We start from the raw sequence: 26,812 nt of genomic DNA, 5'->3' as shown, positions 1-26,812 counted from the left end.
TTATTGACAATAAATTTGATATTGCTCAACACTCTTCATTTACTATTCTTTGTTCATTCTGTTATATTGTGTGACTAAGTGCTATAAAGTTGTAATGAATCTAATATATTTAATGCCACTTATTGCAAATTTGTGTACACAGTCCCTATCCCATATAGTTCATAAGTTAATAAATTTATATTAGAGCACCAAAATATTATTATTTACAATGACTTTCATTTGTTTTTTTTTCCCCAACTATGTCAATTTCATATTTATTAATTTTAGTTATCTTTCTTGCGTCTAATATTCATTTCTTCTAACTATTTTAATTTCTTAATAAGTACATGGAATTTTTGTAAAAAGTCTCGTGCACGGGTCACCCTTTCCTCGGATCAACCTAAAATTGAAAACCAAAAACAAAGAAAAAATTTAAAAAACCCATCTAAATAATTTTCATTTCATTTTCTAACCAATGAAGCATTGGAAACACTTTTAATGAAATGTTTGACACTGTTGAGCAAAACCTGAAGGGATAATACTATACGTTCAACCCTTGTTGAAATTCAGTGGTAAAAGCATCCAAATCAATCACATTTCTTTCGCTTCTTAGTTCAGCCAGCTCTAAACTCAGTTCCTCAAGCCGTTTCTGCAGTTTCTCACCCTTGTCAGGTAATTTAGCAATCATAGCCTGAAAAGATTAAACGGATACAATAAAATCAGTCCACAATATCTCGATTCAGAATTAGTCAATCCACACATCTATTCCATATCTAAGGTTGGTCACTGAAATGAGTACTTCCGATAATAACCATTTCCCATTTCCATACTTGACTTAATATACCTACAAGTCCAAATCGGACAGCTAGTACAATTTGTTCACTTCTGAGACTCTGAGATTCTTAGACAAAATTGGAATTAAATTACTATAGAATGATAATCAGGGTAGAGAATAACAATTTAACCATCTACAAGAGAAAAAACTTACCGCATTTGAGAGAGTTTGAGAGAGCCGATTAATTTTATCCTTGATATCTGATTCGGTCAATTTACCAGCACTGATAGGAGAAGAACCTTTTTTGCTTGTGGAAACATCCTTAGGATTAAATGCAAACTCGGAGCTGCTTTAAAGCACAAATTGAAAAAATCAAAATCTAAACCAAAAGGCAACCTCAAATTTCTAAAAAAAGTGCAATGATAGCCTCGTACCCATAAGTAATATGGTCATTTGATGATGATCTTGAAGTCCCAATAAATCTAGTCCCATAATTCCTGCAACCATTGCATTGATGGAGCTTTAGGTTTGATAAAGAATATGTAAAACATTAATAGTGAACAAGAACGACCTAAACCTAAAAATCGTAGCATTTTTAATTACAGGCCGACGCAAGTTGATACATGTAATGAGTTCATGGATCAAACCATTAGCCTACAAAAATATTAAAAAATTATTTGCAAATTTATTTTTAACTATCTTAGATTTATAGTGAAAAAAGGTCAAGTTAAAAGAAATTTAACAAGAAAAAACATATTTACAAAATGAATAAGGTTGTTTCTTCCTACATCTCCATATATTCTTCTCTCACCTCAAATTTTTCTATTTCCAAAAATACCCTCTGTAATATTCCGGATTACGTAATCCAGAAGTCTTTATTCAAATTCATAATTAGCTTCCGGATTTCATAATCCGGAAGTCTTTTTTCATATGCATAATTAGTTCCCGGATTATGTAATCCGGAAGTCTTTTTTCAAACGCGTGTTCGGATTACATAATCCGGAAACTACTCTATGGAAGTGGCACAAGAAAGATAAAAAGGTATTTTCACGTTGTGTATGGGGTGACAGAAGAACCTATGGAGGTGCAGGAAGAAACAGTCAATAAATAAAAGACGCAGGCAGGCCCCGTTGGCCAATGCAGGCCTAAAGTAGGACCATGTCCACAAAGCATTACCTTGGAACTTCATCATCCTCAAGTTCAGCACGAACCGGCGGCCCTGTCTTTGAAAAGAGTAAACTGTGGTGACTAACTCCAGCTATGCCTTGACTCTTCAAGAACTCTATGTGTGCTTTGAAATAGTCATCACTACACGAAATACAAGATTGAGTTCAATTTACGAGTTCATTAGACTCAACTTATTTCTAAGGACATTAAACACATTTCGAAATTGTAGACTCATTACAATGTATATTGACGGTCGTGCTCCTCATTCAATTGCCTTTGGGTAACAGATACATCAAATCCTTCTTTTGGAAGGCTGAAAAGTTCCCTAAGATCCTGCAAGGGATGAATGGAAGATTACACGAAATCACACCTTTTTGAACATGCAAGTGCATTTCTCAACCAATAATACGTCCGACAAAAATTGTACCTGCTGGCTAAAGTACCGGATCTGTTCTTTATGTTCGGTAGCCGTTTTGAATAATCCTCCCTTGTATACCTATAAAACATGCAAATTGTACGAAAAAACTCGATCAATGTCTTAACCACATATTTTTTTGCCATGTAATTCAATCAAAATTATGACATACATAACCCACACGCACTTCATGTTTCTGCATGCATGTGCACGTGTATATACATGTTTTTTTATTCGGCAAAACGTGTATATACATGTATATGTTCATTGCATTGATACTCTACAAAAATAATAAGGGGAAAAATTACCTGTTTCCGGTAGATCTTTTCTTCAACAGTTCCGCACGTCATCAGTCTATATACAATGACATCTTTCTTTTGACCAATTCGATAAGCACGGTCAACACTTTGATTATCCGTACTGGTAGAACCAAAAAATCATAGTGCTTTAAAAGCAACATGAGCAAATTCCCTCCCACGAGGAATGAATCAAATTGTAAAATTGTAGGTGAAAAATAAATTCAAATATTCAAATCCGATCCTTAACCATACTAATCAATATCACTTTCAGTCCATTTTAATGAATCAATTTCAAATCAAAATCCATATTTTTTTATTTTAAATCAAATCCAATTAATTGGACTAAGATATTATATTAAAAATAGACAGACACAGAGCACATTTTACATGCATGAAGGGAAAAAATTAAAAACTTCAATAAGAACCACCAAACACTTGTATCCTCTTGTTGAACCATTTTGTTAGTAATCACTGTACATGGGCATTCCCTCTCCCAAAATTAACAATTTATATTTTGAATTATTTAGTAAAAAATATAACCAATTTATAACTTAGTGAAATTTATCATATATAATAGTCCCAATATTAAAATTAATTTTATCCAAATTAAATTGATATGAATTTAATCTAATTTAAATCCAAACTTAAACTAAATTCAAAAAATCCAAATTAATTTGATCCAAATTTCAAATTCAATCAATTATATTGGATTTGAATGGGGTTTTTAAAAGAATCTCCCCCTTGCCCACCCGTAGCAAATTGTTATAAAGAAAAACAATAGGTTTAGCTAACCAACACTAATATAATATAGGGTCAGGTGCTTAATAGCTTAATCTCTATTGGATTGGATGAGTATTGTACAATAATGATCAAATGTAAAACAAGAAATAAAACAATTAATATTCACAGGAGAAACTTCTATATAGCTGCATGTGTGGCGAAATTTTAGGACACTAACAAAGCTACTGGCAGACAATAGGACATTAACACCACTTAAGTGGATAACAGTTCCTAAATTAGAATAATTCCACTTCTTTTTGTAAATTTTACAGAAAATTTAGAACAAATTTAAAGTGGAATAATATACTTCAAAACACACCTTGGGTTCCAAGCAGGATCAACAACAATCACACGATCTGCTCTTGTAAGTGTAAGTCCTAAACCACCAACCTGAGACGTCAAGAGAAATATAGGAGCTCCAACACCTTCTTGGAAATCCTGAAATCCAAACAACATGTCTATAAGACAAAAGAAGTTAGGGAATTACCAAGGTTACTAAGTTAAATGTGCAAAGCACTTACATTAACAATCTTTAGTCTGTCATTGACTTTTGTTGTTCCATCAATTCGTAAAAAGTCATAACCTTGGGATAGTAGGCATTCCTATAATCAAGCAGAAGAAAACCCTTAAATCAACTCTTATTAAAAAACAGACATTAAAATAACGAGACAAGGAACTTTGAACGTCCTCCAACAAATACCTACCGATCATTAAAACTAAAAAGATTATGAAACCACTAACTATGCCTTTCCAGACATGAAAACCACTGACCTACATTAAACAGTTGAAAAACTGTTTGACCAATCCATGCTTCACAGACAAAATAAGTGAAAAGCATTTCATAATAATTTCTCAACCAACCTGAATAAGATTAAGCATCTTGCGAGTCTGAGAAAATATAAGCACGCAATGCCCTTCTGGGATCAAATTATCCTACAGCATAGAATAAGAACTATAATACTATGCAAAGAAGTAAAAACCAGTGGTAAATAAACTGCATGACCGGCACTTACCAACAATGACATAATGAAGGAAATTTTGCATGACACGTCTTGTTCATCTCTAAACCTATCTGTGTCAGCAACATCGGCTATGTGCATTGCCAATTTTGTTGCAACATCAGCTTCTTCTGGCTTTAGCATTGAGTCCATCCCTTCCAACACATCCTCAGCTGCCCGCTTCGTCAACAAAAGTGGATGATCACATATTTTCTTTAAAATCTGATCAGTTTAAAATTTTTCAGAAGACAAAAGTATTACTATATAAAGAGGAGAAGAAGAACCGAATATAAGAAGAACACATCAAGAACAAGAGTAGCACAAATAACATGACGAAAGTTACCGTAAGGGCAGCCAATGGTGAGCCATCAAATGCTGAGAGAACAATCTCACTCTTCAAAAACGCTTCATAAAGATACCGCTACATGACATAGAAATTAAACAAAGTTATCAAAATTTGCTAAGATTAACCTCATAAGATATAATGAAAAACAAGAAACAATTGCATATTTAACCTGAACACTGGTCAATCGAAGCCACACAATGATCTCTTGTTTTTGAGAAAGTTTTGCAGTTGTTTTTTCATCATCTCGACTGAATACCTCACTCTTCATTCGTCTTAAAAAGTAAGGCTGAATACGTTCTCTTAGTTCCTAGTGAAAAAGTAGCAGTCATAACACTTAAGTCAATGGGAAACTTGTTATTAATTGATTTGATGATCAGAATACAAGAGACCACTACACAAATATAAATTACAACTTACAATGAAATCCATGATATAATGCTTCACAAAGGAACAGCTTGAAGTAGAAGAGCAGAAAGCATATCTAATCATATTCATATACTTCTCATTGTATGTATTATTATGTGAGCTCAAGAACAAAGACAACATAAAACATACTATTCGCCATCCAAAGCCAAAGGCCAAGTCACATGAACTATATATTGGAACACAAATAATCCTTACCTTTGCTACAGATGAACCAACACGTTGTTCCCTGTCAGAAGCATGCTTGTCATTTCCACGGAGTATGGGCTTTTCAAATTTTTCTTTAAACCTGATAAGTTATAATTTTTATGTTATGACACCTTAAATAAATTAAGAATGTAGCCTGAAAATTATCATTACCATTTGTTGTCACCAAGCAACTCTGGGCAACAAAAATTGAACAACGCCCACAACTCCTGTTAGGAAGTTTTAAGAATGACAACAGTTAAACATAAACTTGAAACAGAAAGAATTATAATAAAAAATATGATAAAAAAACATCTTGGTGATTATAACACAAAAGAATTACAACAAATAATACCTTGAGATTATTTTGCAGCGGTGTGCCACTGATGATAATGCGATGAGCACTTGGTATTTCAAGCAAACTTTTAGCCCTTTGTGTGTTTGGGTTCTTTATAAGGTGCCCCTAAAGTTAAGAAAAATTTTGAAAACAAGAAAGTATTATAAAACCTTTTGCAACAAGTTTAATATAAGTATTTAAATTCAATTGCATATAGTTGAAATTTCTGCCTACTACATAATGAACATCATCATCAAATACTGAAGGAGTACCATAAAAGTCCCCACTAGTTAAATATGCAACAAGAAACGTAAAAGGAGAGCTGATTACTTTACTTCAGCATACCAGAGACTACACACAAGTCAAATTTCACACCGAAATTTTCGAACCAGTTATTAATGACATACAATTTTCTTTATGACATGATTAGCAATACAGCATAGATTGCAACCATGAATAACCAATACTTAAACATTTGTTGCTTCTTTTATAACTAATTTAACACACTTCTCTGCTTTTCCAAATTTGCTTCACCCCTTTCCTGCTATTTGGAAGCTTTATCTGTCTCTTTGGATCAAAATGCAAACTGACTAAATTAATTATTTACCAATTTAAAGAAGTATTTAGAGAGAAACAAAGACAGTAAGGCAAAATATGCATGCGAAAAATTCAGACCTCCACTTTTCATTCAATTGGTGATATGCACTCTCTTACAATAAAAGGTGCTTAAGTCCTTGAAATGAAAAAAGGAATCAATTAAAAATTTTCCCACATGTATCTTCTATTCAACCTACTATATACACATTAACATTCTCTTTAGTAATTTGTTTCATTGATCATCTGAGAAATACAAGATCCAAAAGTTGGTGAGGAAAAGGTTAATGGACTGCAGGTAGACAAACCAAGTACCCAATATTAAATAAGTTTTAAATGAAACAAGATCAATTTTACCTCATCCAGTATCATGTAGTCCCAAGTAGCATTATCTTCACTTTCCTCGTCATCTAAATAATTATTCCCCCGTAAGGACTTAGAATTGTTGCGGACAATATCATAAGTAGTGAGAAGAACTCCTTTGTCCTAGAAGAGGAGACATGAGAATATAGTTGAAGATTGACAGAAACAAAGAACTTAGAACATCCAAATACCACCATTCTCCAGAAATCAACTAAAAGTCTACTGGTGAACAAATTTAAATCGATATTACTTTCCTAAATAATTTGAGGCAGCTAGCCCTACCATGAAATAGTTTCATTCCAATTCCTAAGCTCAGTTTTGAGTTACACACAAAAACATTACATATTTCTTTATCCTGACAGTATTGAGCCCTAAGAATTCAATTTCAAGAAATTTTCAGTTTAATTAAAAAACAAGAAACATCCAAAACCTGAAGTATGTACTGCAGTTCATATTCTCTGAGTTTTGTAGAAGTTCCAAAATATCTGCAGGAATGGACGAATAGTTGTTGCTATTAGAGCAGAAAAGTTTCAACATTGCATTTTGTAGATAAACCACTCAGATGAATGAAGCGAGGCAGCTCACTCTCTTGTATTCTTGGATAGACCCACAGCTGACAATTCTTTGATCCAATGGGGCAATAAAGTTTTGGGAGCTACAACCAATGCCCTTCTTATTAAACGAGAATGAAACAGTCCAGCTAGAAAGCTACAGATCTAAAAGAACTATCCAGTATTAGCATCATATGCCAGCAATTGCAAAATATAATTTCTCAAGGTTCTGCTATTATTTCCTTACCTGCATTGTTTTCCCCAAACCCATATCATCCCCCAAGATTCCCCCTTTTCCCAGACAATGCAAAGACCAGAGCCACGTCAACCCCTCCCGCTGATGTGGAAACAACATTTTTGCAATTTTAGCAGGCAACTGATAAGTTGATCTAGGACCCGTCAGAGTTATTGAACCATCATTCTCTGGCACAAAATTATCCACCACTTCAACAGAATCCTCTGAATCACACTCAATACTGTGGCCACCATCATTCTTATTACCCTCAGACAAGCTCTCCTGATGCGGAGAAAACGAAGACCCTGCACTCCCATACTCTAAACCCTCATCATCATAACTTTCTTTACCTTTAACCAAACCCTCAACACGCTTCGGCCTCGGCTTCCTCTCAACCGATAGCAACTCAAACTTGGCGTTCAGTTCAGTCAAAATATCCCTAATTTCATTCTTGCCCCCACTCTCCTCAATCTGGATGACGTTTCTTGGCACCGGAATCGGCGAATCAAGGTCGATCAGTTCATCAAAATTGGACTGATCAACCGCCACGCTTTTTCCAGCGTCTTCATGCACAATCTTGCAGAGGCGGCGCCGCCCCTGAACTTTCACCTTCGTCGTCCTTTCTTCCTCTAAAAAAAAACATAACACCAACAAAATTAACAACAGTGCTGATTACAGATTAAAGTGAGGCAGAGAAGACAACACTTACTAGGGGGAAAATCAACCACGTCGGGTGGAGCTTCTTCTTCAAAAAATATCGGTTCGTGTTTCTCATCGGAGTTTTGCCCTAACAACCAAAATAATCAAGTAAAGTAGATTTTCACGACGGTGATGATTGCAAAATAATGTGAAGCAGAGAAGATAACACTTACCAGGGGAAGAACTAACCACGTTGGGTGAATCTTCTTCTTCCTGTTCTTCTTCTTTAAATATGGTCGGTTCGTGTTTCTTGTCTATGTTGCGCCCTGATAACACCAATATTCGAATGTGACATATTATAACGAGTGTGAATGATTTGAGATTGAAGTGAAGCAGAAAATATAAGACTTACTAGCAGTAGAAATATGGTAGGACGGAGCAACAACTTGTTGCGCTTCATGTACCTTGATCGGTTCATATTTGTCGTCCGATGCTAACCCTAACAGTATTAAGAAGGTGAGCATAAGCGTGAGAAGTGAACAGCCAGATTGAGTGGTAGAATGAAAGTACCGATTGGAGAATCGAAGTCGGTGATTGCGGAAAATTGGGGAATGTTTTGGTGTTGTTGTTTTGGCGTGGAGGATTCGATCGTTTCTTCATCATCTGAGAAAGGTTGATGAGAAAAGAAATTGAAATGGAAAAAGAAAAGAGAAAAGAGAAAAAAGCGTGTAACATACCGAAAGGTTTGGAAGAGGGTTTGGGAGGAGCAGAATGATCTTGGAGGAAGCGATAGTGACTGTCATTGAGACTTATTGGTTTCTTGGAGCTCTTGTTGTTAGCCATTGTTCTTCTCTCTTCTCTTCTCTCTTCTCCCGCTTTGTTTAGTATATTTGAATTTGGACAAGGTTAGGGAAGGAACATGTTCTTGTTCTTCTCTTCTTCCATTTCCTATTTAATGTTGTTATTCATTCCAAATCCTAATAACCACACTCCATGATTTCATATTTTTTTATTTTTCTCTAACCTTCAATTAAACTTTAGTTTTTTCTTTATTTATTTTTATATTAACGGTTGTTTTCACACATTACACTTTAGTTGAAAACACTAATATATTTAAGAATTGAGATATTACATCATTTCTAATTAATCTAACATCAAAATATTTTCACCTAATTTATTAATAAAATAGAAAGTTCAATATTAAAATTAACCAAATTGAAAGTCCAATAGTAAAAATTACAAAAATACAAAAGTTTAGCTATGAAAAGAGAAATTAAAAATATAATACATATTCTTCTCTAAGCTCAAAATCACTTCACATTAGTGGTATCAGTTATTATAATTTAAGGTCTAATTGGCAAAACTTAGAAAATAAAAAAAAAATATTGAAAACGATAAAATTCACCAAAACTATAAAAAAATTAGTGATATTAAGCCTTTTTTTCTTTAAAAATATATACTTTGACAACTTCTTTTACATATACAACTACTAATAACTCTTTTATAATAATAATACTAGTAATATTTAAATTATTTTTTACAAGTAATAATGAAGTAGTTGTTAATTTATTGAATAGGTAATAATGATTGTGAAAATATGGTACTCATTTTAAAATGTAACTTTGTATTGGCTTAATTTCAATTTATCTTGCAATTCAACTCAATTAATCCTTTATTTTTAACAGCAATTTTTTTCTTATTCATTCACATTCACATCCATACACTTTCTATCTTTAAAAAACATTACCTGAGAGTCATATTTTACTTCTTGGTTCTAATCGATAGATTATTTAGAAATCATGTTAAAACCAAGTTTAGCTGAACTAAAACTATTTATCTCACAATAATAATAAATATAATTAGTGTCAAGTTTTTTGTTCTGTTTTTCTGTTTTAAGACTTTTTTAATGAGTTTGAATACCTCTGGTGTTATAACAAAAAATGTAATCAGATGTATAGCGAAAACTAGATTAATATTTGACATAGTAAACCAGAGAATTAACAAGTAAAAAAAGGTAACTAATAAAAGTTCAATTAATTTATGAGTTATTTAGAAAAGGGCACATAAACCAAAGATTATGTTGACTCTTCACTTTGGAATCTTGGTTTTGAAGGTTTTTAATCTCATGAATGATAATGTAGCAAAGATGCAATTTTGGTTTAAAAGAAGGATAACAAATTTCAATTAGTTTTTATTTGTTTCTTCTCTGCTGTTCATTAATTCTACTGTTACAGAAATGTACATTTGTTGGTGTTTTGTCTTCCTTGAAACATACTAAATCAAAATGAATCAAAAAAACAAGAAAAGAGATGAAAGAAGAGAAGGGAAACAGTCATAAACTTGTGCTAAAACAGGGACATTAAGGAATGAAGAATGACTACATATTTCAAAGAAGGAAAAAAGAGCTAGAAAATAAGAAGCCAATGAGAGTGGTTGAAATTTACATTTCTTTATACATAAAAACCCATGTCAAAAGTTTCCTAAAAGCTATATACATAAAGAAAAAACAGAGTTTTCTGTGAAAACGAACTTGAATTCTGTCATTGAAATGGACATGCATGCATGCATTGGCTGTATATTCCCATGAGGTGAAGATGCATGGTGAGGATTAGAGATCGAAAGATGGTGGATGTGACCCAGAGAGAAGCTGAACGGAAAATGAAAGGTAAAGGCTATATAAAGAAGGAGCCATGCATGCAAATTCCAAGATAATTATGATCATGAGGCCATAGATTTTGCAAGTGCCAATTCACTCTCGTGTGAAGCAATGGATGATTCCCTGTTTAAGTTACCACCTTTTGCCTGAGATGCGACCTCCACATCTGCATTTGCAGAAACCCAATTTCCTCCACTTCCACCTCCACCAATGCTAACTCTACATCCAAAAATCCTTGAGAAGACTCTGTATAGGAAGGTGAGCAACCAAAAGAGCCATGGTAGGCAAACCAATGCGACCCCAATTTCGGGTATCCAAGATGATGATGTTTCTGATTCAGGAAGGAGCATGTATGCCACAAGGCATGCACCTCCTGCCACTACAGAGATGAACAAAAGACCAGTTATGATCCATACGAACGTGCGCCCAGAACTAGGATCAGACACAGGCATTTGTGTTTAGGAATAATGTTCAAATATTCAGGATTTCCTCTTTATCTTCATCCATTTTGAGCAGTGGTGAGGGGTTAATGTTGGAGGAAGGATCATTGGGGTGGCATGGGGTGAGAAGCAGGTTGCATTTGGAGGTGCCCAGTTCTAATTTTTCCTGGTGTAGCAGTTGCAAGGAAGCCTGAAAATGGGAATTTTTTCTCAAAGGGAAGTCATGTTCAAAAGTTTGTTAACCTAAAATGGTGTTAACGATAGAAACGAAGACAGAGAAAGAGAGAGGGAAGCGGGTTCCAATTATGGTTATCCAAGTTGAGGTTAGAGATGGTTTGTTTCATACATATGCTACTAATTCACATTGAAAACCCATTCTTTATAGAAGTCATGTTTATGCATACAAAATACCCAAAATTGACAAGATACAGGATAATACTGTATTAGTACACGTCAATATTATTATTATTATTAATATTATTATCATTATTAGAAAGTTGTAAAGTAGTTTATTTTAAAAAGGTGATTGTAAAAGATGTTTTCCACAACAGATGGGCATAATTATATTCTGCATTAAAATTTAGTACAAGTTCAGTTCCCACGTTGATTCCACTACCACCACAGAGAGCCGGCTAATAAAAGGATAAAATAAACAATAATGTATAATTTCTCACAATTTAAATACTGGTTCTACTTTAATTTTTTAAATATAAATCCTCACAATTTCACTGGTGCAAACTCTGAATGAACAATAATACTTCAATAATTGAAAATAATAGGCCAATGCTTTAATAAATATCGAGCAAAAAATTACAACGATTACAATCTACATGAATTGAAAATATTGAGACCTGTACTTTGGAAGTATGGACCAAAAGCCAAATCAAGAAAAAGTTCATAAACTAAAAGAGTATATCTACTAAAAAGAAAAATTGACATTTATATCAACAAATAATTTGTTTAAATTTTATCAATCGGGTCAAATTGTCAAATGAAGTAAAAAATACAATTAATTCCTTTCCCTTTCCATCCAATCCTTTCTGTTAATCTATAAATCTATGAATGACACTACGATTTTGCAGCCTTTACACCGCATATATATGTGGCATGCTGAATATCAAAATTGGTAGAATGGTCAGGTAACAATGTGACGTGAAAACTTATCCAGAGCTCACTTTTTCAGTCAAAGAAACTTCAGGCATCTCAACTTGGTTATTTGCTTGAACGGCATTCATCATTTTGTACCTCCTCTGTTCTTGAGCTTTCCTCCGTCTGGCTTCGAGCACAATGAGTAGAGCAGTGATATCAGCGGGGCTTACCCCACCGACTCTGGTTGCCTGACCAATGGTTTGAGGCCTAACCTGAAATCATTGAGATAACATTGTCGCCAAGTACAAGAGAGTAAGTTGCATTAAGGAGAATATTTCATAACCTGTGGTATTAAACTCACCGCAAAGTATATATAACATCATTTAACAGTTAAATATTAAAACTATTTAATAAAGTGTACTAAGCTTTCCTTGATGCAATCACTTCTTTCTTACCTCTTTCACTCTCTATTTCTTTCCTCCCTACCGAACATACCAGTAATTAACCAAATATCTATACTGATTAGCTTATATAACTTACAAACCTTGGAAAGTTTTTCGCGAGCTTCATGAGACAATGTTGTCATTGCATAGTAATCCAAGTCTTCGGGAAGTGGTCTATGATGTTGAGCAACCAACTATAGGTAAATCCACCATAACAATGAAATTTGACATTAAATACACAGCTGAAGTTCTAAAATGTGTAAAATCAAAATAATTTGGGATTTTGAGGTCAACAAAAAGCAAAAAGGTATTCCCTCTGCTCATTAACAAGTGTGATAAATACCTGTTGAAGATGGCTTTGCTGACGCAAGATGAAACCTTCGTACTTTATATCAATCTCAACACATTCTTTCTCCATTCTTGATAAGCTTCCATCGCCAAAACCATGTTTGTCAAGAATTTCATATTGTATGTGTGGTTTCTTAAGAAGGCTTTCTAATGTTGAATAGTCCTTCACGGGCTGACCAGACAGACTAGTGACTTCAGAAGCCAAGTCCCCTCCTGATGAGAAAATTGGGGAGTAGCGATAATTGATAATTAGCCAAATAAAATCTCTACATAATATACAGCAGAGCAAGTATTTGGAGGGAAGCATACAACGATGGAAAATCAGTATAAATATAATGATGTACTCCTACTGTATAAAAAAACTTTTTGTTCCTAGAGAATGGATAATAGTAATCACAGATAACTTGGACTTTTATTAACACTAGCGTGAAGTATCTACCAGACTATATTAAAAGTAGTTTGATTACATTTTAAACTGTAATCCTTATATAAAATATTTTGTGACCGTATAAAGTGCAGAAGAGTGAAGATTTAAAGCTACAATTTTTGTAAAACCCACTATCTGTTATTAATACAATATTATTATATCATTTTGTTAGTCAAAGATTATAGGAAAAGGAAGGGAGTGAACACAACAGAAGTGAGAATAAGTTATATTACAGTCAACCATCTTGTTATTATGCGCAGATGTTGCCATCTTGTTTGCCCAAACTGATAATCTTTCTTTCAGTCAATTTTTAAAGAAACAGCTCCCAACAATGGTTGCCACACAAGCATAGTGGAAAAACCAACCTGAAATCCGGACACTTTTCAATCGCTTCTTTTCCCCAGAAATCCGAGCTTGCTTATCCTGGTACAGTTTCCAGCGTCTATCATCTATCAATCCTATTTCGTGACCCAAAGGTGTGAGACGGCTATCAGCATTATCGGATCTCAAGAGTAACCGATGCTCTGAGCGGCTAACATGCAGAACAAAAATTTCAATTTATATGTCAAGAAAGACGAGACAGAATAAAGCAACATAAATGTTATCTTTGGTTAGCTTACCTGGTTAATACACGGTAAGGCTCTCGCAGGTCCTTGGTTACTAGATCATCAATTAATGTTCCTATATAACTGCTCTCCCTCTCAAGAACAATAAGTGGCTTATCATCTGCATGTCTAGCAGCATTGATACCAGAAATAATGCCCTAAGGAATAGCATAGAGGGTTGAAGGCTTGCTAGATTAGTAGGAAGCTCAGATACCCAAGAAATATCAACTCATGATACAACTCACAGTTCACAACACCCAAAAATCACAAATTATTATATTTAAAAGTACAAATGAACTTTAAATAATACCTGTGCGGCAGCTTCTTCATAGCCTGTAGTTCCATTTATCTGACCAGAGAAGAACAATCCTTGAATTTTCTTTGTCATTAGAGACCTAGTACATTGATGAGCAGGTAAATAATCATATTCCACAGCATATGCAGGCCTCAACATTGAACACTTCTCGAGTCCGGGCAAAGTTCTCAGCAAAGGTAATTGTAATCTCTCTGGCAATCCCGTCGAGAACCCCTATAAGATAGAAAGCATTAACCATACAAACTTCAACCTTTTGTGAAATAGTTTATCTATGCTAATTTCATCAAGAAAAAAAAAGAGCACAAAGTTGGAGGACAGTACTCCTCTCAAGATAAAGAACAGGTGAGACAAGCCATTAGCACTGCCACCTACTTCCCCCAAAAAGAATTTCCCCGGCTAGAAAATAGCAACAAAAGAGTAGGAGGACTATATTTTATTTTTATAAATCCAATAACACTCCTTTACTCCTAGTCAAGAAAATCGAACCCACTAAGTCCATTAATAGATGTTTTACTCCAGAATTCATTGGTGATTTAATAGGTGCTTTTTTGTGGGGGTTTCTTTGTTAGACCTACCGAGAGATGAACATGCGGTGTTGCAGGTCTCTTGTTCTTAGCAGTTTTATTCCTTTCATTTTTTGTTTTCATTTTTTTATGTTTTTGACTACTTATATTCTTGCATTTGTGTCTTTCTCTTGTATCATAATGAATTGTCTATTTACCAAACATGAAAGAACGTGACAAAATTTGGATCATGGGCGCAGGGATGCTTCAATAGTTCTAAATTGCATGCATCAATCCCTTAATAGGAAAATGTACTTGTTATGACAGCTTTTGTGGTTGATTATCATTTTTTCAGGAACAACAGTCTCAGTATGCTAATGAATCTTCATCACATCATTGTATTCAAACACCCACTCACCCCCAACCCCTGCTTGCAAAAGAAATGTCAAGTTTCATTCAGATTACAGAAAAGTGGTTAATAAGAGTATACAAAAGTATAACTTACCTGCACATAGAGCTCAGGCACATTTCGACCCTCGGGTTCAAGAAATATTTGATGGGACTCTTTATCTTGGAATCTTACAATCTAAAAGTGAACAATATATCACATCAGAAAATAATACAAAAGATTCCAGTATATGATGCTTCAGACCCCTTTTTCTAAATGGTTCAGGTTTGTCAGGAGTACGGATTGAATTGATGATTACAGTTAATTCTGGACATAAAGATATTAAACTGAAATAAATAAAGCCAGGGTAACTTTTTTTAAGCACACCTTATCTTCTATTGATGGACAGTATCTAGGTCCTTTGGCCTCAACCCATCCTCCATAAGTGGGAGTCTCATGTAAGTTCTCTCGTATTATCTGATGAGTTGTACTTGTTGTACGAGTTAGATAGCAGCACATCTGTTCTCTTTCAATATGGACCTCTGGATCAAAACTAAACCAGCTGACCTGCCAATTATGAAGATACACTGGGGAAACACTATCTTTTTGTTAGAGTAAATGTTTTTAGTTACAGATTATAGAAACTCAGTATTTTTGTTATCTTTCAGAAGTAGGGGAAAAGTAAAGTTCTACTTTTTGTGTCATAATTTGTTTGAACTATCAGAGCTAAATTATTGCTTAGCTATCTAAGCTAAATATTACTATCAATCAAGGCAATCCGAGAGATAACTTAAGAAACATCTTGGATCATGCCCAACTGGCGGCTGGTAGACATGATTCTCCAGAGAGAAAATTACTAGGGCCTTTATGTTCTATCAATATTAACATAATCAGAAGTGACAATTGGATTGAGTCCTGAAAAAAACCATTTGCAAACTACAAACCAAAGCCTGATTTGAACCAAAATTGAATCTAATGAACCTACTGATAGGTTTAAATGGACAAACCTGTTCATCTCCATGCTGTGGTTCTAATACTGAGAAATTTACAGTGCGAATGTCCACTCGGGCTGGGGTTCCAGTTTTCAACCGATCAGTTTCAAAACCAAGTCGCTGTAGGTTTTCTGTTAATCCAAGTGAAGCAGACTCGCCAGCTCTTCCTGCCGGCATAGAAGTTCGACCAACCCAAATTTTACCACTCATAAAAGTTCCTGTGGTAAGAATAATAGACTGAGCATAGAACTTCATTCCAAAAAATGTACAAACACCTTCCACGTTATCATTCTTCCCTAGTAAAATATCTGTGACCATAGCCTCTCGAATAGAAAGGTTTGGAGTGCTGCAAAAAATAAAGTCCAAACAAAACTTGATGGGAAATAACAAAAAAGAAAAATGCATATAACATGTGAAGAACTGTGATGAACCAGTCAGTTCATCAGGTCAATGTATCCATGTCGAGGACGTACCCGACACAAATACCCTTAGATATGTTTAAAATATGTGTATGTGGAGTGTCTGTAATTAAAAATAAAAGCATGCTTAATATCCGTCGAAAGAGTGCTTGTAAGTTAGAATTGTTGCTTTTTGGTACAACTAATAGTAGTCCTGTATTACGAATTCTCATTGTCCTTTGGGTTAAACCTTAATCCAATAAAAGACTTGATAGGTGAGGGTCTGCCTCTCATTTATTACCCATGTAGAATAAGGCACCAAGTACCAAGGATCCCACACCTCAAACCCTCCTTTCTCCCAAAATAGCCTCATATATAACATTCCACTAGTATATATCATCAATTTTATTTTTATATATTTCCAAACATTAAACATACAGAAAATATATGATCTTTGTGATTTATTCCATGAAATCACTTTTAGGAATTGATATTTGAGTACCACTTAACTAGAAAACAAGTGTTGTAATAACAAATGTTGATAGAAGCATCTCTCACTCTCACGAGTCACCACCACTTGTTCGTATAAAACTATAATTTGTATATACATTTGGGTTTCATAAGTTTGACTAGGATGATATTTAATAATGATTTTCAATTTAAAAACGGTTTCTTTAAAGAATTACAATAACATTTATTTTATTTTGTGAATTATATATATGCATAAATACATACTTTAAACATTTCTGAATGTATCGTATCCTATATTTATATTTTACAAGATGAGACGAATCACCATGTTGGATGCGTGTAGTATCCAAAACTCATATTGTATTCATGCATCATAGGAGCTAGGGCTTGAACCAGTAGTACTAGACTGGCCATCTACATGACAAGGGAAATATCATCTAATGAAAAATGACTCCACATGCAGGACTTATCAAAGGGTCGAGGGCAATGCCCCCAGCACTTTATATAACTAGGGTTTTAAAAAGTTATTTCATCCCAAGTATTTGTTTTATCCTACCAGCCATACGTAAGTCATGACTCTATCTCGTTGACTATTAACTTGGCCAAGTTGACTATACAGAACCAATCTAAATATCTCTCACACCTACTACTGTGGTGTTTATGTTATTGCTTCTAAAGTTATGAGAATAAATAACCCTAACCCCACAAGAAAAATATTACTGCAAAAGAATCATTTGGTCGTTGCATGTGAATGTGATCGATTGCTAGCAAAACCTAAGTATAGCAAAATAGATCATGCAAATGACAAAAGAAAAGGAAAAACTATGGCTACGAACTTGCCTTTCTACTACATTTTTCATTTGCCAGGCATACTCCCTTTTATCAGTCTGAGCTCGTAATGCACGAACTGCAGGACCTCTTGAGACATTGAGTACACGCTTTTGTAAGTAACATCTGAACACAAGTAGAAATGTGTATTTAAGCCACAAAAACCTGAAAAAACTGCTCTTCATAGTATATTATGTCCCAAAAGTAGTTCATTATAAACACATCACTCAAGAATCTAAGGAAGAAAGCATACAATAAAAGTAAATATCTAATATAGCGATATTAAAAGGTGCATCATATGGTAGAGGAAATTATTAAAAGATAATATCATTTCTTAAATTTTATATAGTGTGAGTTGAGAATTCTTGGGCAAAACAAAATAACTATAACGAAATAAATTAATGCTTCAAAAGTGAAAGACTTTCTTTAGGAACATGATGCTTTAGCATAGTGTCCATCACCACAATAGAATATCACATCAAATTCAAACTCAATAACTCACTTTGCCTATATGGACCCACATTATTTCTTTCCAATAAAGCAATTAAGAACCTCAAGGCTCTTATTTCATCCTCTCTTCGTATAATTTTGAACACATAAACATAAGAACATCTTGCAACAGTCCAGAAGACTATATTGCCACTTTCCCCTTGACTTTAAACATTTTCCTATCAACTCTTATTTATGACCAACAACAGCAAAACAACCTTTAACAATACCTTGATTGAAAAGAAGAATTTTGAACAATCAGTTACAATTATATCCACAAAATCTAGGGGAACCAAGTTGCAAAAATGTATAAGTGGAGACATATGATTCCTTCAAAATACCTATCAGCAATCTTCCCTATTTCACCACCTAGCGCGTCCACTTCATGAACAAGTTGGGACTTTGCAGGCCCACCAACAGCTGGATTGCAAGGCTGCACCAAACTCGTCTCAATCAGAAACTCTAAATATTTAGGGATTAAGCCATGCATCAACAATATCAGAATGTGCTTAACCGAAACAAAGGCAAGGAAGGGGCATATACACAGCAAGCAAAAGCAGGAGAAATGGCAAACATGTAGTTTTCTTTCGAGCACCAAAAATAAAACACATGGCCAGTCCACTCAGCATCTTTCCTACAAGGACGCTGCATTTTCAAGTTACAAAATCTATGCAGCAGTTGCTACAGAGAGTCAAGCCCATGGAACAACTCATTATACCTTATATTTTTACCCTAATTTTTACACCTCACTTAACAGTGAGGGCTATGACCAAGTTAGCTATTGCGACCACAGATAAACCCCAGTTTCTTTCTCCATTTTAGCCATCTCAATCGTATCTTATGAGCCTCCAGGGATTTCTTTTGTGTATAATAACAATAATAAATTAAAAAATCGTATCTAGAATAATTACTAACTAGTGAAGAGAAAAAAAAAAACTTTATCCTCAATCTTTAAAGAACAGGGACAGATTTGTTAACATTAACAGCCATAACATACACAAGTATAATTGAAGGAGCGTAAAATGCTAACCTGCCACGCAATTCGGTCAATGTTGAGAGTAAGAAGAAGAGTCCTAGCCCCCAAACGAGCAGAGGCAAGAGCGGCTTCGCAACCAGCGTGACCTCCTCCAACGACAATCACATCATATTTCTCATCCACCACTCCCAACTCACAATCCACCTCTCCTAAATCCAAACAAGCAAATAATTTCAGTTTCCAACACACTCCGAAGCCAAGCAGACGTGAAAAACGAAATTCGCGTACCTCGGGAGGTGGACCTAGCGGAGAAGCGCCGGGAGAAAGAGGATGAGAAGGATATTTGGCGGCGGAACTTGCGGCGGAAAGTGACGTGGCGAGGGTTCGGAAGAGCGGGTGCGGGAGTGAGAAAGAGCGTTGTACCTAAGTTTCGGCCAAGGCGACAGAGATGGAGAGTTAACGGCGCCGTTGCCATTGTGGCATTTGGATATGGAGAAACGGAAGCTGAGATTTATGAACGGCTCTGATTTGTGGCGGTGAAGTGTATTGTTTCCTTCTTCTCTCTCTTGCTCTAGTTTAACAGTGGAATTGCTTACTATTATCCAAAAATAACTTTTTTAAATCTTTACATCTTTTTAAAAAATATTTTGAAAAAATATATTTTAGGATCAGAGTTCTGAAAATATTAATAATTTTAGAATATTTCATAATAAAAATTATTACAAAAGTAATATTTTTAGAATAATTAAAAACATATTTTGAAATATTCATATTTCTATATGTTGGTAGTGAGTTTTTTTTTCCTCTACCATAATTACTTGTATCTAGAATCAAGTGAGAGCAATTTCTTTATCATTAAACATGTAGTGAGCAAGATATTTCAATTTTTGCATTAAAATTATGTAATTTAATTTCGTATTTATTATAATAAATAATATTTTTAATTACTCTTATATAATCTTCCTTATGAAAGCTAGCTTGTAACATAGTGCTTATCCTCTTAAATAATTTATAAAATAACTGTTTCGAATATATACTCATTAAAGAATCTATTTTAAAATCGTGAAGTATTTAATTGAAAATAAGTTCTAATGAATAAATTGGTGTAACTTTTAAGTTAATGTTTTATTACTTTTCTATTTTATTTCTTCATTTATAGTAATCATCGTGTTCATATGACATACGGAAATGAAACTTTGCTTTAATACATTATAGTATGATATATATATATATATATATATATATATAATATTCAAGTTTATTGAACATCGTAATGATCTTTTTAATTTATAAAATGGGATCCTTGAAATATCATTTATTTATAAAAATATTTTCTTATATAATATCCTAAACAACCTTCTAACAAGTCTTAAAATAAAAATAAAATATAAAATATTGTCACTTTATATATAAAATAAGGACAATTTTTTTTGATTAATTATAGAAATGGAGTTGGTTTTAAAAATTATGAGTTATGTCAAAATAAAGTTATCTCAACCGATATGATTTTCATAAGAATTTTTTTTAAAGGTTACAACGAAGTCATCTCACGTAATTATGATTTCAGCTTTATTGATTTTTAAAAAATAAAATAAAATAATTAATTTTATAAATTTTATAAATGATAAAAAAATAGTTATTTTTAATTAAAAAATAATTAAAGTAAAAAATAAAAGCGGTAAAATATATAAAAATATACCAACAATAATTAAAAGCTTAAAATATAAAAAAATGCCTAAAAATATTAAAAATATAAAAATTATTAGTAAATAGTTGGTTTATCAAAATTTTGGTAAACCCAATCCCTTCGAATATTAGCAATTGAATTATTTATCTCATTTCAAACGACTTTCAATTTTGACGCGTTTCAATTAGAGCTTCCTTTTAAAATCATTCATCATTTGAACTTTTTTTCCTATAAAACCTGTCAAATATTTTTTAATTTATAAAAATATTAATTAATTATTACAATTTTAAAAAAATTGACAAAAAAAATACAATAAAAATGAAATTGTAGCACATAGACACGTCTTAATTGTAATATTTAACAATAAATTATCTAATCAAATTTGTGTCTAATTAGCATGAATATCAAAATCGTATTAATACGACTTTATTTTGACACAATTTTTTCAACCTTGTAAATTTTATAAAATCAACCAATTTTAATAATTAACGGAAAATTTTTCCTCATTTCATACAAAAACCAAATATCTTTTCCAATTTTTATTTTTATTTTTACAAAATCATTAGTTAAAAATGAAACAAAATCACACAATCTTCTCATAAGTCGAAATTTGATCTAATCTTAAAAAGGATTTGATAGACTATGAAGATACAATGTACATAACTCATTCATAGTTTTTTTATTTCATTGTAATTAAGTCTCGAAATTTATAAGTTTCAAATGAGAATTCATGGTTGTCATCTTTCTTTTGAAAAGTCATATAATTTGAAATCTATGAGAATGGATAAGACTTTATTTAATGATGAGAATGACCCTCACTATTACGTTGTCTTACCATAAAGAAAACGAAATTGATTTGATAAGTTGAAAAAAAAATAAAAAAAAAATATATATATATATATATATTGAAAGTGAAGCTTAATCCAAATATATATATATATATATATATATTGTAACAATTGTGGCCGGATGAACCGTTTGACCAACCATAGTTAATACATTAAGGTAAATTAAAAAGATACACAACAAACCAGATAATTCTATTTAAGTTATGATACATATTGTACCGTCTCAGGACTATTAAGAATTAGGCCGAGTAGACAGACCCATCAGGTAGCCTAATAAGACCGACTGAGCAAGCCCAAAATGCGGTAAGGTGGGCCTAAAACCCAATTCGTTGATATTGTTAAAATAATATCAATAATAAACAATCTCGTCACAACATAATTAACGTGTTTTTAAGGTACAAAATCTCAACCTCTTTAAGTGCTCCGATTTACTTACACGGTATCCCTTATAATATCACATAAATACTCTGTGCAATATCTTCGATTACATCACTTAAATGCTCTGCGTAATATCCCTGATAAATATTATATAAATTATCCAAATTTACTTGCACAGTTTTTCCTTATTATACTACAAAATACTCTGATTTATACATATGATATTCAATTTTTATGAAAAGATACTGTAATATGTCGCTTTAAAACCTTATTAAACTTTGTCGTAAACAATTTTAGCAAAAGGGCCTTCTGTTTCTATGAAAAGAGTTCTCAAGGCATGTACAAGTCTTTTTGGAGATGTTTTCGACAAGCTTTTTTGCCTCGCTCGCTCGGCTCAAGACTGGGGGCTGTGTACCATTCCGAATTTGGTCGGTCATATACCGATTGACCCGACCTGTCAGGTGGCCCAAGGCGAAGATCACCATGATTTTTGAAACTATTATTGTTATAAACTCCCACAATTATATTAGTATAATACTATTAAATTAGATAAATATATTTGGAGAATCAATCTTATTAAATGCACAACTAACATGATTTTAATGCATAATATCTCAAATGTAAGGATCTAGAAAATAACCTTAGAGTAGAAGTGATATATTTTAAATGATACCTGAATATTTTATTATTAAAATGAAAATGACATATAAATAGAAAATTCAGTTATTCAGGTTTCATTTTAAAATAACCACCATCTCTCTAAAAGTTTCCCTTTTCATTTCTCTCCCTTCTCTCTAAGATTCTGACCTCCTCGTTCATCTGTTCGACGATCAGAGTACGCCATTAGACTCCTGGCAGCAAAGACTACAAGACTGCCCGATCAAAATATAGTAAGTTTATTTTCGTACCCTTTTCCTTTCCTCTCCTTCTATCTATGATTCTGACATCCTCAGCTATCAGTTTGACGATCGGAGTCTGCCATTGAACTCCTGCCAATGAACTCTACAAGATTGCCCGATCAAAATCCTAAATAGAGTAAGTTCATTTTTGGCCCTTTTCTTTGAGTCAAATTTTGAACTTGATAGGTTGTCTACATGAGTTTTACATGTGACTCTTTTAGCTTTAGGGTTAATCTCTGTTAACTCAAGGTCCTAGTTATATAGTTAGATTTTGATTAGGACTCTTTGGTGCAGGTTAATTACCTTTAAGCTTTTGGGTAGGTTTGGAGCTCTTGGTGAGCATCAACTAAAGTTCAGGTAAGGGAGTCTTATTATTTTCAATAAAACCCTAGGTTAGAAGATTCTGGATGTGGAGGTGACGTGGTCACCAATTCTAATTGTTTTTGCTTGCAGGATTGTCTGGAATGGTTGATTTTGAATCTGTTATGGGAATAATTTGTTGAAAACTGTGATTGAGAATTGAAAGTGTTGTGTGATTTCAGATTTAAAGAGCATATATTTGGAATTAATTATGTGTTTTAAGTAAAGTTTGAGATATATTTGGATTGTTTAGAAAGTTTATATATATGAAGTGATTGAGTGGTGCATTGATATGTTAAATGATGTATGTAACGAGGTTAAAGTGTGATCAAGACGTAGTATTACCATGTTGAGATTGTTATTAGGGTGTATTGATTTGTGAGTGTCCTGTGAATGAGACGATCCTGACTCTACTGATATAATGGAATCAAAATAGATGAAGTTATTCAGTGAGAGTCGAAGGAGGTCCATTGGCTGATTCTGAGGTTTGAAAGAACTGATCAAAGCACAAATGGATTTACCCTGTCATATGAAGATGATGAGATATTGAGATAATTATGTGCATGGCTGTAGTAGTATGACAGGTGCAGGTCTCTGGATGCTAATTTCAATACACAAGTCTTCCGGAAGTAGGGTCAAGTGTCTATGTGTTGTGAGTCAGTAAAAGTCTGACATATGAAAGATGAATTTTATGAATGTAATAGACACTTGATGGTTTGAGAAATCATATGAGAATTGATGAATTATGCTTATTAATTTGAAATTTAAATTATATCAAAACTTTTTATATAGATAGCTTACCCTGTTATTTGTTTGTGTTTGTTTCTTTATCTGTGATGATCGTGTTTTACATGGGAGCAGATGAGATTTCAGGTGATAGAGCTCCTTAGTGAACAGCTGGAGAATGAGATAGTTTTATTTGAATGTTTTGTTTTGTTGTTAAAACTTTTTTATGTATATATATTAAATCCCTGTGAAGAGGGATATTTCTTTTGAGATACACATATGAGAAAGTAGTATATGTTATTTGTAATTTGATATTGCTTGTTTTACTTTTATTACATTATATATGGGTAAAATTAAGGATGTTACATTAACCTCTTTGAATGCTATAATTTACTTGCACAATATTTCTGCTTATATTACATAAATGTTTTGATTATATTACAAAATACTATTATTTATATACATGATATTCAGATTTTATGAAAGAATATTATAATATGCCACATCAAAGCCTAGGAGAAACTAGTGTTAAAGATCAAAGCCAATGAACACTTATAAATAGATGATCACTCAGAAAGAGTATTATCAACTCAAATTTTAGCATTATATCTATTATATACACAAAATTTGATGTTTTTACTAACTTAAGCGTCGAAGTATTTTCTACAGGTGGAACCTCCCTCATTTCCTGGAGTTTGAATCACTAGAGCCTTAAAGGGAGACCACTAGGAACTCACCCGGATTCCGACCGAACTCATTTTGGCGAGAACAAATATGACTTATCAATGATAAAGCTCATTACAAACTCTATATTTAAACATGTAGTACAATGATAATGTATGTACGTTTTGATCAATATATTAACTGCACTCAACTATCTAAATCCTTACTTGTTTGTCTGAACATCTTTTACAGGTGCAGTCTCGACTAATAACTAAAGAAACATGAAAAAAAAAAAAAACACAACTCAAGGAGAATGATAATTCGGTCACATGTGAGCCTCTACAAGTATATATATCCACCTTCTCAAGTTTGCTAACTATGCTTTTGAGGAGTTGTTCAAATTAAAAGTGTCTTGAAAAATTTGACTAATGACATTGAAACTTGCAAAACAAAATTGGAGTCAATTGGTTGAAAATTTGAAAAAGAAAACATAGTATACTTTTGGAATTGTTTGAACCTAACCCAAAACTATTAATTGTAGTTACCCATCTTATCGACAAAGCTATCAATTCCACGCAATCTAAAACTTACATAGTAAGTTAATATGAATTGTGAAAGTATATTAAACTTTCGATTTCAATAAAATAAACACAACGTCAATTAATCTTATGATATTCAATATGCCATTTTTGTATTATTTAAGATCAAATCTTTAAAATTGCAGTTTAAAATTTATCATCATTATTATAATTAATTCAAATAATATTAATTAAACACAAATAAGTAATAGGATTTTTATATTTACCTCTTTTGAAAGATTCATACTCACAACCTGTGTGATGTTTTAACCTACGTTATTTAAATACTAATTATAATCCTGATGTATGTATGCATATATTGATGTACATAATATATCCACATTTATATATGTATTTGATTTACAGATATTATACTCAAATCATTATAACATCATACCAACATATAATATTAAATAAATATTAATTCTAAAGACTAAAATAATTAATTATTCTTTATTAAATTATAAATAATTTTATAAATTAAAAAATATTAATGTATAGTAATTTTTATTATTAATAAAAATTTACAAAATAAATTTTTTATACACTTATTATTTTATATTATAAATTAATTTCTACTAGTTTTTAGAGACTAATTTAGAATTTAAAATATTAATAATTAAAATTTAGGTAGCTAATTTAGATATAAATTTAAAAATTATTTTATAAATTTTTATTAATAATAAAAACACTTTTATCCTTTAGTTATGAATATTTTTTTAGTCTTTAAATTAGTATTTAATATAATTAATATAATGAATAATTATTTTTATTATTTAATAATTTTTTAGCGTACGTAATTTAAATAATAATTATTTAAAAAATTATTAATTCTAAAAAAACTATCAGATTTCAAGCATTAAGAAAAAAAAATTCAAGACATACACATAAATATATTTAATTAAATAAGAATCAATATCAAAGTCATTTAAATATTTAGTCAATAATAAAATTTTAGTTTTTTCTTTTCAACAGTCCACTCAGCCAATCAGAATTTGTTGACAGAAATTTGGCCACCGAGTACACTTTTTTTTTTTTTTTCAAACTCAATTCAATTCAAAATTATCATTCAAAGCCAAATTACACTCACTTTCATTAAATTTATATTTCAATACATATTACATTTCCATAAACTACACACTCTAATCTTTCTATGCAATTTCAAAATTCAAACAAAGAGATAAATTATATTTCAAAGTGATTTTTATTTGTTGGTA

The 26,812-nt window shown here is 32.5% G+C and overlaps 3 protein-coding genes across 6 annotated transcripts; all 3 read right to left on the bottom strand.

The window, feature by feature from the left end:
- Positions 1-86: 86 nt before the first annotated feature.
- On the bottom strand, positions 87-9,042 carry LOC137812498 (protein CHROMATIN REMODELING 24). 4 transcript variants are annotated; one of them, XM_068614494.1, is made up of 26 exons: positions 8,825-9,042; positions 8,658-8,750; positions 8,500-8,586; positions 8,321-8,413; positions 8,158-8,235; positions 7,461-8,077; positions 7,248-7,378; positions 7,093-7,147; positions 6,657-6,785; positions 5,724-5,831; positions 5,543-5,598; positions 5,381-5,471; positions 4,929-5,066; positions 4,757-4,834; positions 4,429-4,635; positions 4,277-4,348; positions 3,937-4,017; positions 3,735-3,853; positions 2,645-2,756; positions 2,349-2,417; positions 2,160-2,254; positions 1,931-2,062; positions 1,189-1,251; positions 968-1,100; positions 507-670; positions 87-379 (listed from the first exon to the last, which is right to left on the bottom strand). In XM_068614494.1, exons 1-25 carry the CDS (start codon positions 8,928-8,930, stop codon positions 521-523), a joined length of 3,093 nt encoding a protein of 1,030 aa, XP_068470595.1. In that variant the 5' UTR covers positions 8,931-9,042; the 3' UTR covers positions 87-379; positions 507-520. The 4 variants fall into 4 exon arrangements, with proteins under 4 accessions (XP_068470595.1, XP_068470593.1, XP_068470592.1 ...); XM_068614492.1 differs by having other exon boundaries at positions 240-379; positions 968-1,103; XM_068614491.1 differs by lacking the exon at positions 87-379 and having other exon boundaries at positions 426-670; positions 968-1,103.
- Positions 9,043-10,805: 1,763 nt separating this feature from the next.
- On the bottom strand, positions 10,806-11,195 carry LOC137809529 (uncharacterized). Its single transcript, XM_068610636.1, has one exon. The coding sequence runs from the start codon at positions 11,193-11,195 to the stop codon at positions 10,806-10,808; it is 390 nt and encodes a 129-aa protein (XP_068466737.1).
- A 905-nt stretch (positions 11,196-12,100) lies between these two features.
- On the bottom strand, positions 12,101-20,306 carry LOC137812497 (uncharacterized). The gene is made up of 13 exons (XM_068614490.1): positions 19,745-20,306; positions 19,511-19,665; positions 18,822-18,913; positions 18,004-18,117; positions 16,310-16,640; positions 15,690-15,869; positions 15,420-15,500; positions 14,406-14,624; positions 14,111-14,253; positions 13,856-14,022; positions 13,059-13,276; positions 12,817-12,909; positions 12,101-12,544 (listed from the first exon to the last, which is right to left on the bottom strand). The coding sequence occupies exons 1-13, from the start codon at positions 19,929-19,931 to the stop codon at positions 12,344-12,346; spliced, it is 2,181 nt and encodes a 726-aa protein (XP_068470591.1). The 5' UTR covers positions 19,932-20,306; the 3' UTR covers positions 12,101-12,343.
- Between the last annotated feature and the right edge of the window lie 6,506 nt (positions 20,307-26,812).

The sequence above is a fragment of the Phaseolus vulgaris genome, chromosome 2 (genome assembly GCF_000499845.2).
Source record: "Phaseolus vulgaris cultivar G19833 chromosome 2, P. vulgaris v2.0, whole genome shotgun sequence".
Taxonomy (NCBI): Eukaryota; Viridiplantae; Streptophyta; class Magnoliopsida; order Fabales; family Fabaceae; genus Phaseolus; species Phaseolus vulgaris.
Note: the sequence above shows the minus strand (reverse complement) of the source record. Positions and strands in the feature narration are given on the sequence as shown.